This window comes from Ischnura elegans, chromosome 5 (genome assembly GCF_921293095.1).
Source record: "Ischnura elegans chromosome 5, ioIscEleg1.1, whole genome shotgun sequence".
NCBI lineage: Eukaryota > Metazoa > Arthropoda > Insecta > Odonata > Coenagrionidae > Ischnura > Ischnura elegans.
In genome coordinates, this window is record NC_060250.1 from 96,380,039 (window position 1) to 96,392,277 (window position 12,239).

Sequence of the window (12,239 nt, forward strand, 5' to 3'; positions counted from 1 at the left end):
AAGCAAAAAATCACTATTCACACAGACTTAAAACTCACCACTTTCAATTATTTATCTTAAAAATTTTCTGGGGAAGGACCCCTCATCTATTGCTTACCCTGGCGGGTATTCCACACCGCTAAACCCCATTATTAGTTGCGCCTTAAACCCCACCTAGCCTCAATTCCTAGCTGCGCCCCTGCCCTCTTGAGCTCTCCTCAAATTAACCTCTGCTTAGGAACAGCATTGGAAGTGAGCATTCAAGGTATAATTAATTCAATTTCTTAGTAATTATCAAGGTTTTAACAATTTTGCTTACAAGGTTATTTCCATTTTCAAGCCTAGAAAGTTCAAGCCTGATTCAAGAGCACAAGAAGAGACAAGTTCTTTGGTTTAAGTTGAACTTTAAATACTATACAAGAAATAACATTTTGTCAGAAGTGATTAACATTTATATAATCTCCAGTGGAAAAGAAACTAACTCAAAATATAATAAACTGATAATGTTTTATAGGATTAAACATGGAGCTGATATATCAGTACCTTGAACATCTAAAGGGTTAAGTAAGATTGCACTGTCATTTTTACTTTACACAGCCTTATCAAATTACAGCTGCCATAGAAAATTAAGCCTTAGTTATGACGTTCACTGTGAGGAAATTTTGGGAGGTGAAAGCAGCTCAAAACCTAGGTGGTTTTGAGTTCTTGGAATAACACATAATTCTGATTTTTACTAAGAAATTTTAGAAACACGAAAGAGTTCCTGAGAACAAAAATTATAAGACAGTTTAATTTCTATCCCTCCCAAACAGGGCTACAAGAAAAAATGAAATCTCATTGTGTGTCTGAGCTGAACTTGAGTGATGAAGTGATGCCAATGATAAAATGGAAATAAAGATAAGAGTCATTCTGAATTAATCAAACTATGACCCTCATTTTTCTTCATTTTAATGGATATAAATGATATTTAATGAAATGTAATGAAATTTAATTAATATTTAGTGAATTTTACAATAACAATCAGCATTAATCTATTTAAGCTGTACAATGAAATTTTTTTTCAATTTTCAGCTAAGTATGAAATTTTTTCTCAACAATTCTAATTTTAGTATTAAAAAAGGCAAAATACACACATCATTAGTGCGTAATGAATGGTGAATCGGAGAAAATATCTTAAGTTCAGTCTCAACTTAGCTCGAAAAAACTCAAATAATTTGAGACTTCATGGTAAAATATTGAGGAATGAATTGGATAATGAATTTCAAAAATACTACGCAGAAATTATGGCAGATTTTGTACCATAATTAACAAGTAATTGAAATAATCTCCAGTTCATGAAATTTAAAGTAAGCTTCAAAGTTTTGAGGAGTAGAAGCTTTTTCATACCTTCATATTCGAGTTAATAATAGGCACCAGAGACAAATTATTAGCAAAATTTGACAAGGCCAAAAAGTTTACTATATTTTAGTCTGGATGAAGGTGCTAGTCATATGCCCCGATAATATCCTGCAATACTTACTGCCCAGCTGGAATTTATCTTAGCATTATTATTGGTAATATATTCAGCTCCTAAAAAATGAACTTTTGCATTGAAACTCCCTTTAACACGGTACAATACTCAACTCTTGAGCTAATACATTAGATAAAGATACAGGTATCAAGCCATATGGAGAAAAAATCAGTCCTTACACCATATAATCTTATGTGAGGTAAGTTGGTCAAAGGGAAAGGACATTAAGACACAGCGTTATAGAGATTCATTTCCATACTGTGTAAGTGAAGAGATGTCTTCATATGTTTATCTCCACATTTAATGCTTATAGAGAAACGTAAATCCATCACTGCATTCCAAATTTCTGCTGTAATTATGGAATGATAAGGAAGGATTTGGCTGGTGGTATTCTGCACCAGCCCCACCGATCTTGGTCCAAACCTAAATCCACCACTGATATAGGCAATTACAAAAGCAAAATATGCATGTTGCAAAGGCAAAACATTTATGGCACTAAGGCCCCTTAGAAACACTCCGCATTGAAAGTGTTCCAAAAGCCAGGTGCTAAATCAAATCTCTCCGCCTGATATATCATCGTCAACTTCATCTTCCTCACAAATTTCAATCTGCCCACTGAATACAGGTGTAATGTTTTTACAGGACACATCAGAAATCAACTCACCTCCACCTCCTCCTCTTTTCCCTCCTCGACCTCCACGCCTGCCCTGCGGCTCCTTGTCCAAAAGTTCGCCTGGTTTGTGGCCCCCCTCATCTGAACAGTTCAAGGACACACACATGCACAACCACATCACTTTCTCTAGAAATTGGTGTCGCTATAGCATTTCCCCAATCACGATGGGACATTGCCCCCATTTAGTGGACGCTATACATGCTTTGTATTTTTCAAATCTCTCTCAATTTTCCTCCCTCAATTTTTCTCGATGAACAAATTGTACCATAAATTCCCCATAGATGGCCCTGCACAAAAGGGTGCTTTCTATTACGCATCAGAGACAGACATGAAAGTCTGGTGGTTAGGGCTGTAATTATTGGAGTAGACTGGAGCAATGCATTTAATATTTATGATTCCCGAATACTTTGATTTCTTTTTTTTTCAAATTCTCTAAGCAGACCCTCCAATTTCCAGAATAAAAATCTTGATCTGATCGTAATTACATGGACAACATGATTTCTAAAATAAATTACTCCTATTATAGTAATATTGAGCATTCACATTGTATTTCCCTTGTGACTAAAAAATACCAGATATAGGTTTTTTTTCTCTGCTAATAAGAAATGAATTAAATACAATAATATTCTTTGGAAAAAAAATACTTGAATTAGTGGGGGGGTAGTTTGAAAAAGCATCATTGGCGATTCATTCTCGAAGAATCGAATGAAATGCATGAGAAGTAAAATAAATTTTTAGCGGAACATGTGAAGAGGTACAGCAAAATTGAGGCATGTTCTGAATCAAACTTCATGAAAAATTTGAGGGAATATTTTTAATCATCATCTTTTATCAATGAAAGCTTAGAATAGAAATAACATGCCTGGATCAGCGCATCTTGATTTACATACTGGGATAAAAATTGGTTTTGTTTGAAAAATATGACAGAATTTTATACAGCGGGGTAAACCTACTCCAGCATGCTCACTGCCCCAGTTTCCTCATAGAACTCAATCCTCAGAAGGCTCTGGAGCCTGTGTCCTGTGGTATGGCAATCAATGTATGAGAAAAAACTTCCCTTCAATTTAGGAAATTTAGCTTTCAGGAAATCTGTGCTTGTGGATTACATGGAAATAGCTTCTATTTGTTGCTCTGCCGATGAAGATTTTAAAGGTTACATGAAACTGGCCATTGTCAATGAAAGCAAGTAAACAATACAAAATTGATTTTTTTTGTCCACCTTTTGACTTGATTGTAAAATTTTCTACCCTGATGGTGCTACTCATAACACACTGTGGCCTCATCCATCATAAAGAGTGGGAGATTCTATTTACTGGTAAATATGACCTGAAGAGGGAATTTATGAAAAGCGAATCAAGCTGATATGTGGAACTTTGAGCGATGAATCAACCATATTATGAGAGTCGCAACTACTCCACTTATTTTATGATATGCATGATGTATTTTCTAATAGGGTGGTTTCCTTCATCAAAGAAAACGAAAGGCATTGATTGCGATTCGTTACCCACCATTAGTGTATTCATAATATACAAATTATTTTGTTTTAGAAATACCGGGTTAGACGAATGGCAATGGTCCATTTTTATCCCCATTTGAAAAGGGCCAGATTGGCGCCCATGCGATGCCACTCCACGTGACGTCACAGGGACCTAGTTTCTATACGAGAAGATAGGAGCTATACGTCGTCTGAGGTTACCATTGCATGCATGAGGCGCAGAGCTCAGGGAAACATGTCTTAACAATCACTTATTAAAACTGGCTAAGGTCGGAAAGTTTTCCTCGTTTGATAAGTTATTAATAATCCTTATTTAAGCCAAGCGCTACCAGCCAGCAGGGTACTAGGCTAGCCGCTAGCAGCCTGCATCGTATCAGCGCTAAGCCTCGCCTCAAGGTCACCTCGCAGGGCGGGAGGGGGAACCAGAAATACGTCACGCGGAGAGACTTCCCGACATTCATACTTAAGCGTCGCGTTTTCGCGCGCTTGAAAATTTTCACTTTTCATTTAATCGCGAAAAATAGATATCGTCATTTAAAAATCTAAAAGCGTGAAATACGTACTCCAGGAGTAATAATCTTTCGATTTCGGCAATAAAAAAATAATAGGAAACCACCCTATTCAGATATCAGAGTATACATTGCACTTACGTACTCAGAAATTTGCTTTGAAGGGAAGATGGGTGGTGTGCAGGTTGTCAGCACTGATACTTTGTTCTCAATTGAAAAATTAATGGAGGCCTGGCTTTCCAAGAAATATTGAAAAAATAATACGAGAAGATATGACCAAGGAATCAGTGGATAAGAGTTGGAAAATGATTTGAAGTGGACTGCCAGCAGTAACTGAACAAGTTCTAGCTGGAATAAATGTTGTCAATAAGAAACCATGGATTATGCAGGAAGTTTTAGGTTTCACTGAAGAATAGAAGTTGCCCACAGGATAGTGAAAAACCACTTTGAGGAAAGGTGAGGAGTCACTAAGAATGTAACACCCTAAAGGACAAAAATGGAGAACCGAAGATTGAAAAGGGAGGCAAAGTGAAGAGAATGCCTAGAATCTTGAAAGAAATTGGAATGCCTCACAATGACAGGAAAATCATTCATAGCGTACATAAAAAACAAGTAGAAGTGCTTAAGTCAAGACACAAATATGTAGAAGCTAGAATTATGAAAGGAGTGAGGCATGGCTGAGCTTTACCACTCATAATTGTCATGTTTTCCATTGAGGAAATCTAAGAAAAGGCGTAGGTAGTGAGTATCCATGGAGAAAAAAAGCATGCTACAATTTGTTGGTGACAGCTGTCATAACAGATTTGAAGAAGAATCTGGCAAATATGAGTAAAGCAACGGGTACATATCAGCAGAAAATAAGCACAAAATCAAAGATATAAGTATGCATCATGGGAGAAGTCAAGACTAACAACAAAATAAGAAATAACTACGAAATAATAAAAAGCAGAATAACTAGCAATGGAAGAAGAGAAAAAGAAATTATAATTAGCGTAGCCCAATTGGAGAGAGTATTCCACAAAAAGAAAGATCTACTTGCTGCGGGAAATTTAAGGAAAGTAAGGAAACAATTTATCAGTCCTTACATTTAGATAATACTTCTCTACAGAAGTGAGATGTGGACAATGACAACAGCGGATAAATAAGGGGTAAAAGCTTTCCGAATTAGGTGAAACAGAAGAATTACGAGGATCGTTCTAGTAAGTTGGTGAACTAAGTAGGGGCATACCCAGCGAGGGGCAGGAGAGGGCAGCTGCCCCCCCTAGAGGCAAAAATCGCAAATGTCTTTACGAAAAATAATATTTTTTCAAGCAAATAATTTTATAAACTAATAAGGAGCTGCTAGTTTCCTTAAAATGTTGATTTAATTCACCTTTTTCATGCTTAAATCTTACCAACAACTTGAACAACCATGGCTTGTCCCCCCCTAGTTTTCATCCTGGGTATGCTCTTAGAACTAAGAAGAGTATGGGACAGGAGAAGCCTCATGAAAATCTTACAAAGATGATGGGACAACCAAATTGGCCGTATTGAGAGAAATGATGGCCTGATGAAGACAATTAAGGGAGGTCTGGCCAGGTTGGCTTGTAGGCGATTGGTGAGGGCCCCGAGATTAGGGGGCCCCACAACGCTCACATCTATCGTGAAGCAAATATGAAGGAATCAATTACTTGAACTAAAGTTTTTTCCAGTTAGAAAATTCTACGTTTTGATTATTTGCTTCATTTACTTAAGTGCAAAAGGATCATGTGAAATAATAAATAAAATATGAAAAGGTATCAGAAGAATCTGACGCTTTTTCGAAAACGTTATTTTAGATTTCAGTGCAGTATCAAGGAACAAATTCACTGTATATATAATACATTATTAACTATTGTAAGCTGTGAAATTCTCACTTTTAACATTTTTTTCTTACCAAATTGCTATTTTTTAAAACTATTTCGTAGCTTTAAGAGCCAAAATAAAAAATATAAAAAATCCATTTCCGGGCATGCGAATACCTGAAACTGTCCGAGGGGGAAACCCTGAATCCCCTGTGTAGTATGAGGCCCTCAAGACAATCGTCGAGGGACAAGTGAATAGCAACAATGCCAAAGTAAGGCCTCGAATAAAATATTTGGAAAAGGTTGAGAAGGATGAAAAGCAGATTAGGTAATTGATAAGAGAACTGAGTGGAGATTTGCGACAAATCAAGCTCAATCAGTGATGATGATGACATTGGTCATATCATAAGAAATTCACAGAAATTAAGGAGGTCAATATTTTAAATAACTTTCACTAGAAAAATCCGGTTGTAATTTTCGGATATACGGGTAAAAGAATAAATTTTCAAAGTCGAGTAATCAATTATCTCCTGAGGAAATATTTTCCTTGATAATTGAATTACAATGCCAAAATATTTTTCTCTAACTTAAAAAATTATACGTGCTGACGTGGGAACAACATCACATTTTGGATTTTCGGGAGGGGACTTACGCCAAGAAAAGGAACTATGATTGACGAGAAAGATTTGCCTGATTTTAAGACTGCAAGAATCTACGATTTAAATCTTGAAAGTCTCTAGAATAAATTTTTAACTAATATAACTAAGTAGGCAAAGAATGTAGTGAAACTTCGTAGAAGCCGATTTTCCGGTTTCTTGCTAAAAATGGGACCAATCATGAGCTAAAGTTTAAGTATATTTTCCCATAAATTGGAGAAGATGAAAACAATTACTTCCAATAATCACTTATACTCATATCGCTTTTATGAAATACAGTAAAAGGTAGATCTTAATCATGATAAGTAATAGCGTAGCCGAGTGTTATGCATGAATCACACGATCATTTTCCAGCGATGGCTCGAGGATGGGCTTTGCATCACTCGGTGAGTCTCTTTTACCATAGCCTCATCCAAACAGAACGCACCATTGTACTAATCAGCGGCGTAACTATGAGGGGATAGATCACCCCCAAAGTCTCAGAGAAAGAAAGAATCATTTAAAACTATTGTCTAGTTTTGAAATGCAATAACTGCATCTGCTCAAAGTTAAATAATTAGCGCCAAATCGATGTAAAATGTATTTCCTGGCATGTCATTTTTAAAATATTTTCCCGGTTGCCTTGGGGGAGGGGCGCCACCCCAGGCTATCCCATCTCCCCTCACCCCAAAGCATATTCCTAGTTACGCCGCAGGTACTAACTAATGTCTAACAGCTATTGTAATGCTACGCTTGGATGTTAATTTAATGACACTTGTAGATACGGAAAGTGACGGTTAAAGCGATGGAAAAAGGGACGGTGGGAGTGACCGTGTGATTCAGAAAATGATGGATCGAGCGATCACTCTTTTGGTCGCTGAAGACCTATCGCTGGAGCTATGATTCTGAGGGACAGAAAATATTACTGCGTGATGATTGGCTTCAGACGAACGCTGCTACGGCCGCAGGATCATCCGAAATGCTCGGAAAAAATGCGCAGTATTATAACACAAATGTTAAGTGGAACAAAATAAGCTAAAATCGCAAATACAATAAAATTTCACGAACGAGAGCATGCGATAAATTTTTAAATTCATCCATTAAATGAGCAAACAGCCTAAGATTGACCACAGCCGAGTCTCCGCATGATATTTTCTTAGCAACTGAACAATAATTATAAACTTCAATACAAGTTAAGAGTTTATTGAAAACAATTGTTTCCAATAAACTCCCGGCGAATTTACTGACTCATGAATATAACACATTATTGTGTTACTCTCCGAATTCGGTACAATGAACAGATAATCATTGAAAGTATTCACCAAGGATGAAATTCGCCATGAAAAAAATCAAAAGTCAGGTATGGTACGCCACCAAGCCAGCGAATTACAGTGTACTATTCTCTCCATGAATTTCCGAGTGGTGGAAGAAGAGAGTAGGTAATAAAACTTTCGTAATATTTAACTCCGTTCCTGAGTAATACAATCTTGGCAAGCCTATCGGCCTTCAAAATTGTGTAGATTGCGTGCGGCAGAATATTTCTAATGGGTAAACTTACGCGACAGTTCTCGAATCATTTATATGTATAAATCAGGTTTTCGCGGATGATATATTTTCAGCAATAAAACTCCTCTCAACGCTGGCAATTTGAAGCAATACATTAAAATGGTAATGGGGTATTAAAAAAATTGTAATGGATTCCGGTCGCAAAGCTAGTATAAATTTTTATTTGTGGCATTCAGTTACTTTGAATCATAAGGGACAGCAACGCTATACGAGTCCACGGAGCAGAATATTAGATATGAAGAGCAACCATAAATTATGTTCAAGTACCGTAATAAATGATAAAATATAAAACTGACTGCTCATAATCTCCCTAGCCATTCTATTATCTTTTTTCCCTGTATAAAGTTGAAAGAACTGTCATTAAACTGAACTTTGAGACGGATATTTTGAACTTAAAATACATTAAATTAATTGCGTTTTCTCACTTTCGGAAACTTCGCGACGTAGACAGATTTTTGCCGTACAAGAGGAAATTCAGTGAAATTCATCATCAAAATTTACTTCTGTAATCCTCATTCATCAATCTCACGATCACTTTCATGCCTCGTCCTTTCTGTCCCCCGCTTTTTTCCTTTTTTGTCAACCCAGATCAGCGCCTATTTTTATTTCCATTTGACTTCAGCGTACACATTTTCGATAAGTGGGAGTAATATTCCAAATAACGCTCACATTTTCTTTTGAAATAAGTGTCACTTTCTCCGTCAGACAGCTATCAACCAGGTGAGATTTCGCCAACGTACATTATTTCCTGATTTTCTGTCATCTCCAGTTCTGATACCGAAAATTTGTGGACTTCACGGGATCCAGGTTCGAATACTGGTCAATGCGAATGATTTTTGTGTCTGTGGAACTCGCTCTGGGCTTTATTTAGAGTTCTAATGTGACAGTTTAATGAAAACTGTGCGATAAACGTTTCAAAAGACTGATAATGACAATTTATTAAATACGTAATTAGAGTAATCTGCATAATCTAAACAGAACTTTTTTTTGGAATCGAAGTAACTCGAGCGTGGAAGAATTGCTTTTTAGAATAATAATGAAGTATACATTAATTTAGGGTTTTATTTTGAGTAGCTCCGTCGCGATGCAACCTCATTAAGAGGACGCATCCAGTGGCGCCGACTCCATGGGGCCTGAGGGGGCCCGAGCCCCCTCAAAAATTCTTTATGGGTGAGAGGAAAAAATGTGTCAGGCTTGCCGATTTTCTCCGGAGTGTCCATATATCGATATTCGAATTATCAGGACTCTAATATTTATCATATGACTCTTCTAAAAAGCTTAAAAAACTTAAAACTCACTACTTATAAAATTTCCCGGGGCCTGATCCCCGGTTTGGGCCCCCCCAATATTTTTTATTAGTCGGCGTCCCTGGACGCATCACTCCCACTCGACACAGTAGGGAATGAGTTCCTAGTTCAAAACTCACACTCTTGTCTTGGTATTTCAGGTCCTGAAAATACGAATTATTATTATTAAAGTATTCTACCGATTATGATAGGTTTCCGTGGAGTACTTAAGAAGTATTCTGCAGTTTCTCCTCCCTTCACGGACTTCCCTCCTCATTTCATAATAAAACCTACTCTCTTTCGTTCTATCCAAAAATCCTATTCTCCTCTTTCTTCTCCTTCGTTTGCCCAACATTCTACCCTCTAACACTGTTTTCATCATCCCTTCCCCGCTAAGTACTCGCTCCATCCATACCTTCTATCTCCTCCGTATCTCATCCACAAGCTTCCTCTCCTCACCCTCCAGCACTTCGTTGTTCCTCTTTATTTCCGTCCACTTTACACTCTCAATTCTTCAGAAAAACCAAGCGTTATGGAGTAGAACTTTTCCATCTTGAAATAAACACTTGCAATTTTCCAAGATAATAAACTTTTATTCCGACCTAGGTTTTGATGTTATTACATCATCGTCAAGGTACTTCCACACCCACATCTCGAACGCCTCCAGTCTTATCTCGTCCTTCTTTATGTGTCCAAAAATGCAATTACCTTAGCGTAATTATTAAAAAGAAACACGACACGAAAAAATGGGAGAGATCCTGCGGGAGTGATGCGCCCTCTTAAACTTAGGGCGATCCTTAATGAAATGGTCATGGATTTCTGCACGCATTCCTGTCAAAGTGCAGTTCGAGTGGGGTGATAATTCCTTGCGTCGCGTGACTCCTGAGGAGATGGTTATTCCCCCCTCTCCCCCGCAAATCCACCTGCCGACAGGAGGAGGCCGAGGCATCTCGCGTGCAGACTGGAGACACGCCTCTCTAACGACGGGGAAGCACAACCGTCCCCCGCCCTGCCGCAATACACACGCATCTAATCGGAGTCCCCATTGAAGGGCCCTCCTCCTCCTCAGGGTCCAACGGCTCTGCCCTCGCCTCAGGCGGATGACAGCGAAAATGGGACGCCCAAAAGTGACACGAGGGGATGAGAGCACTGGCGTGGCCAATTACCCTGTCATTCCAGATACACCATCATCATCATTACCATCCCGGCGGCGATTAACAAACCAAGACGTGGATCACATTCGCAGTACAGTGACTAGTTGTAAGGAGAGTTTTATCACATGATTGATCACGTGTTTAAATATATTTAAAATTCAGGATGAAATGACTGACCCTGACTAATTATGCATTTTTTTAAACGCAATTTTGACTCGTCCGAATGAGCATGATTTAAACATAGCATAATTAAATTAATAACGAATACACCGTCTATTTTGCCATGGATAAATTCTTTTAAATTTTGCAAATTTTATGTTCTGTCACTGAATGTACCTCGAGGTGCTGGAAAAATAAACTAAAATTTTGTCGTAGTGCGCACAGCTCTCACTAATTTTATTGATATATTGAAGATAATTTTAACACATTGCATTATGGAGCATGATTCACTAGTAGAGGTACCATTTCCAGAATTTATATTCCAATTTCAACGATACAATGGCCAGAAGAAAATGATTACGAAGGAGGCACATCACATCACATTACATGTGGCACAATATTTGACAAGGCCACAAACAGGAAGGTGAAAAGAGGTCTTAGCAGAATTTTGCCAAAAATTGATTGCCATAACACAAGAATATTTTCTATACTCAATCAACTGACTCATCTTCCTTAAATGAAATAAACCACAAGGGTAAGTAGTAGTCATTGATAACTTCTGTTGAAATATTGCTACTTGTATGTTCTTTCTATCAATGTACTTCGGTGTGCTAGAAAAATAAACTAAAATTTCATTTAAATATCACAAATGTAATTTTGCCTATTAACATTCTATTTCATTAATCAAATGACTGCTTAAAACACAGTAATGTTCTATTTGAAAATGAGATAAAGGTATCTGTATTTCTTGAAAATTAATATTAAGTTGCTGCTCTTTAGTGTAATATTTAACTTTGTTAGCAGCATACTTGAAAAAGTTAAACAAACACCTTATTGTTATGACTTGCAAAGCTACTAAAGCCATTCAGCTGATTTTAAAATATAATTTTCAGATGGAATAATAGACATACTAAAGTTTATATTAATTATAAACCAGAGCCAATGTAGAGCAAGTTTTAATTGAAAATTATTATGGCTGCAGATATTTAGGAATATGGAGTTATTTAAAGAATTGATAAAATATGAATTTTCAAAAATATTCCATTGATTATCAATGTATGACATTTAAATTGTAGGCATATTTTAGCATGATAAACAATACAAGCTCATCTAGTAAACATTCTACATAGTTGAACTGAGATTTCAGAAAGGTAAAAAGATAAGAACCGAACCCAGAATACAAAAAGTGTTAGTGCTAGCCTATGCAAATAAGGTCCCACCAAACCTTCTACACCCTTCAAAGCACTACTTTCCAAAGCTTCAAAAGTAAAATAAGCAACCAAATTTCACTACAAAATGCTTTATGTTTGGGAAGCTGAGTTATCATTAATTGAGCGCGCCATATTAGACAGAATCTAATAGCATTCATTCCCAAATAGTTGAAGGAATACCGTAACTGAATCAGAATAATCGAAAAAAAATCGCACAACAGTCAATTTCACTTAATTTT

General features: G+C 37.0%; 1 protein-coding gene across 2 annotated transcripts in view; it reads right to left on the reverse strand.

Moving 5' to 3' along the window:
• The window catches only part of LOC124159294 (SPARC-related modular calcium-binding protein 2), a 265,265-nt gene that overhangs the window by 11,238 nt on the left and 241,788 nt on the right, over window positions 1-12,239 (reverse strand). The window contains exon 9 of one of the 2 annotated variants that reach the window (XM_046535013.1): window positions 2,154-2,243. The exons of the other annotated variant lie outside the window; for it this stretch is intronic. Coding sequence (XP_046390969.1) covers window positions 2,154-2,243 — 90 coding nt within the window. The remainder of the gene's footprint in view (window positions 1-2,153; window positions 2,244-12,239) is intronic. 2 annotated transcript variants of the gene reach the window in all.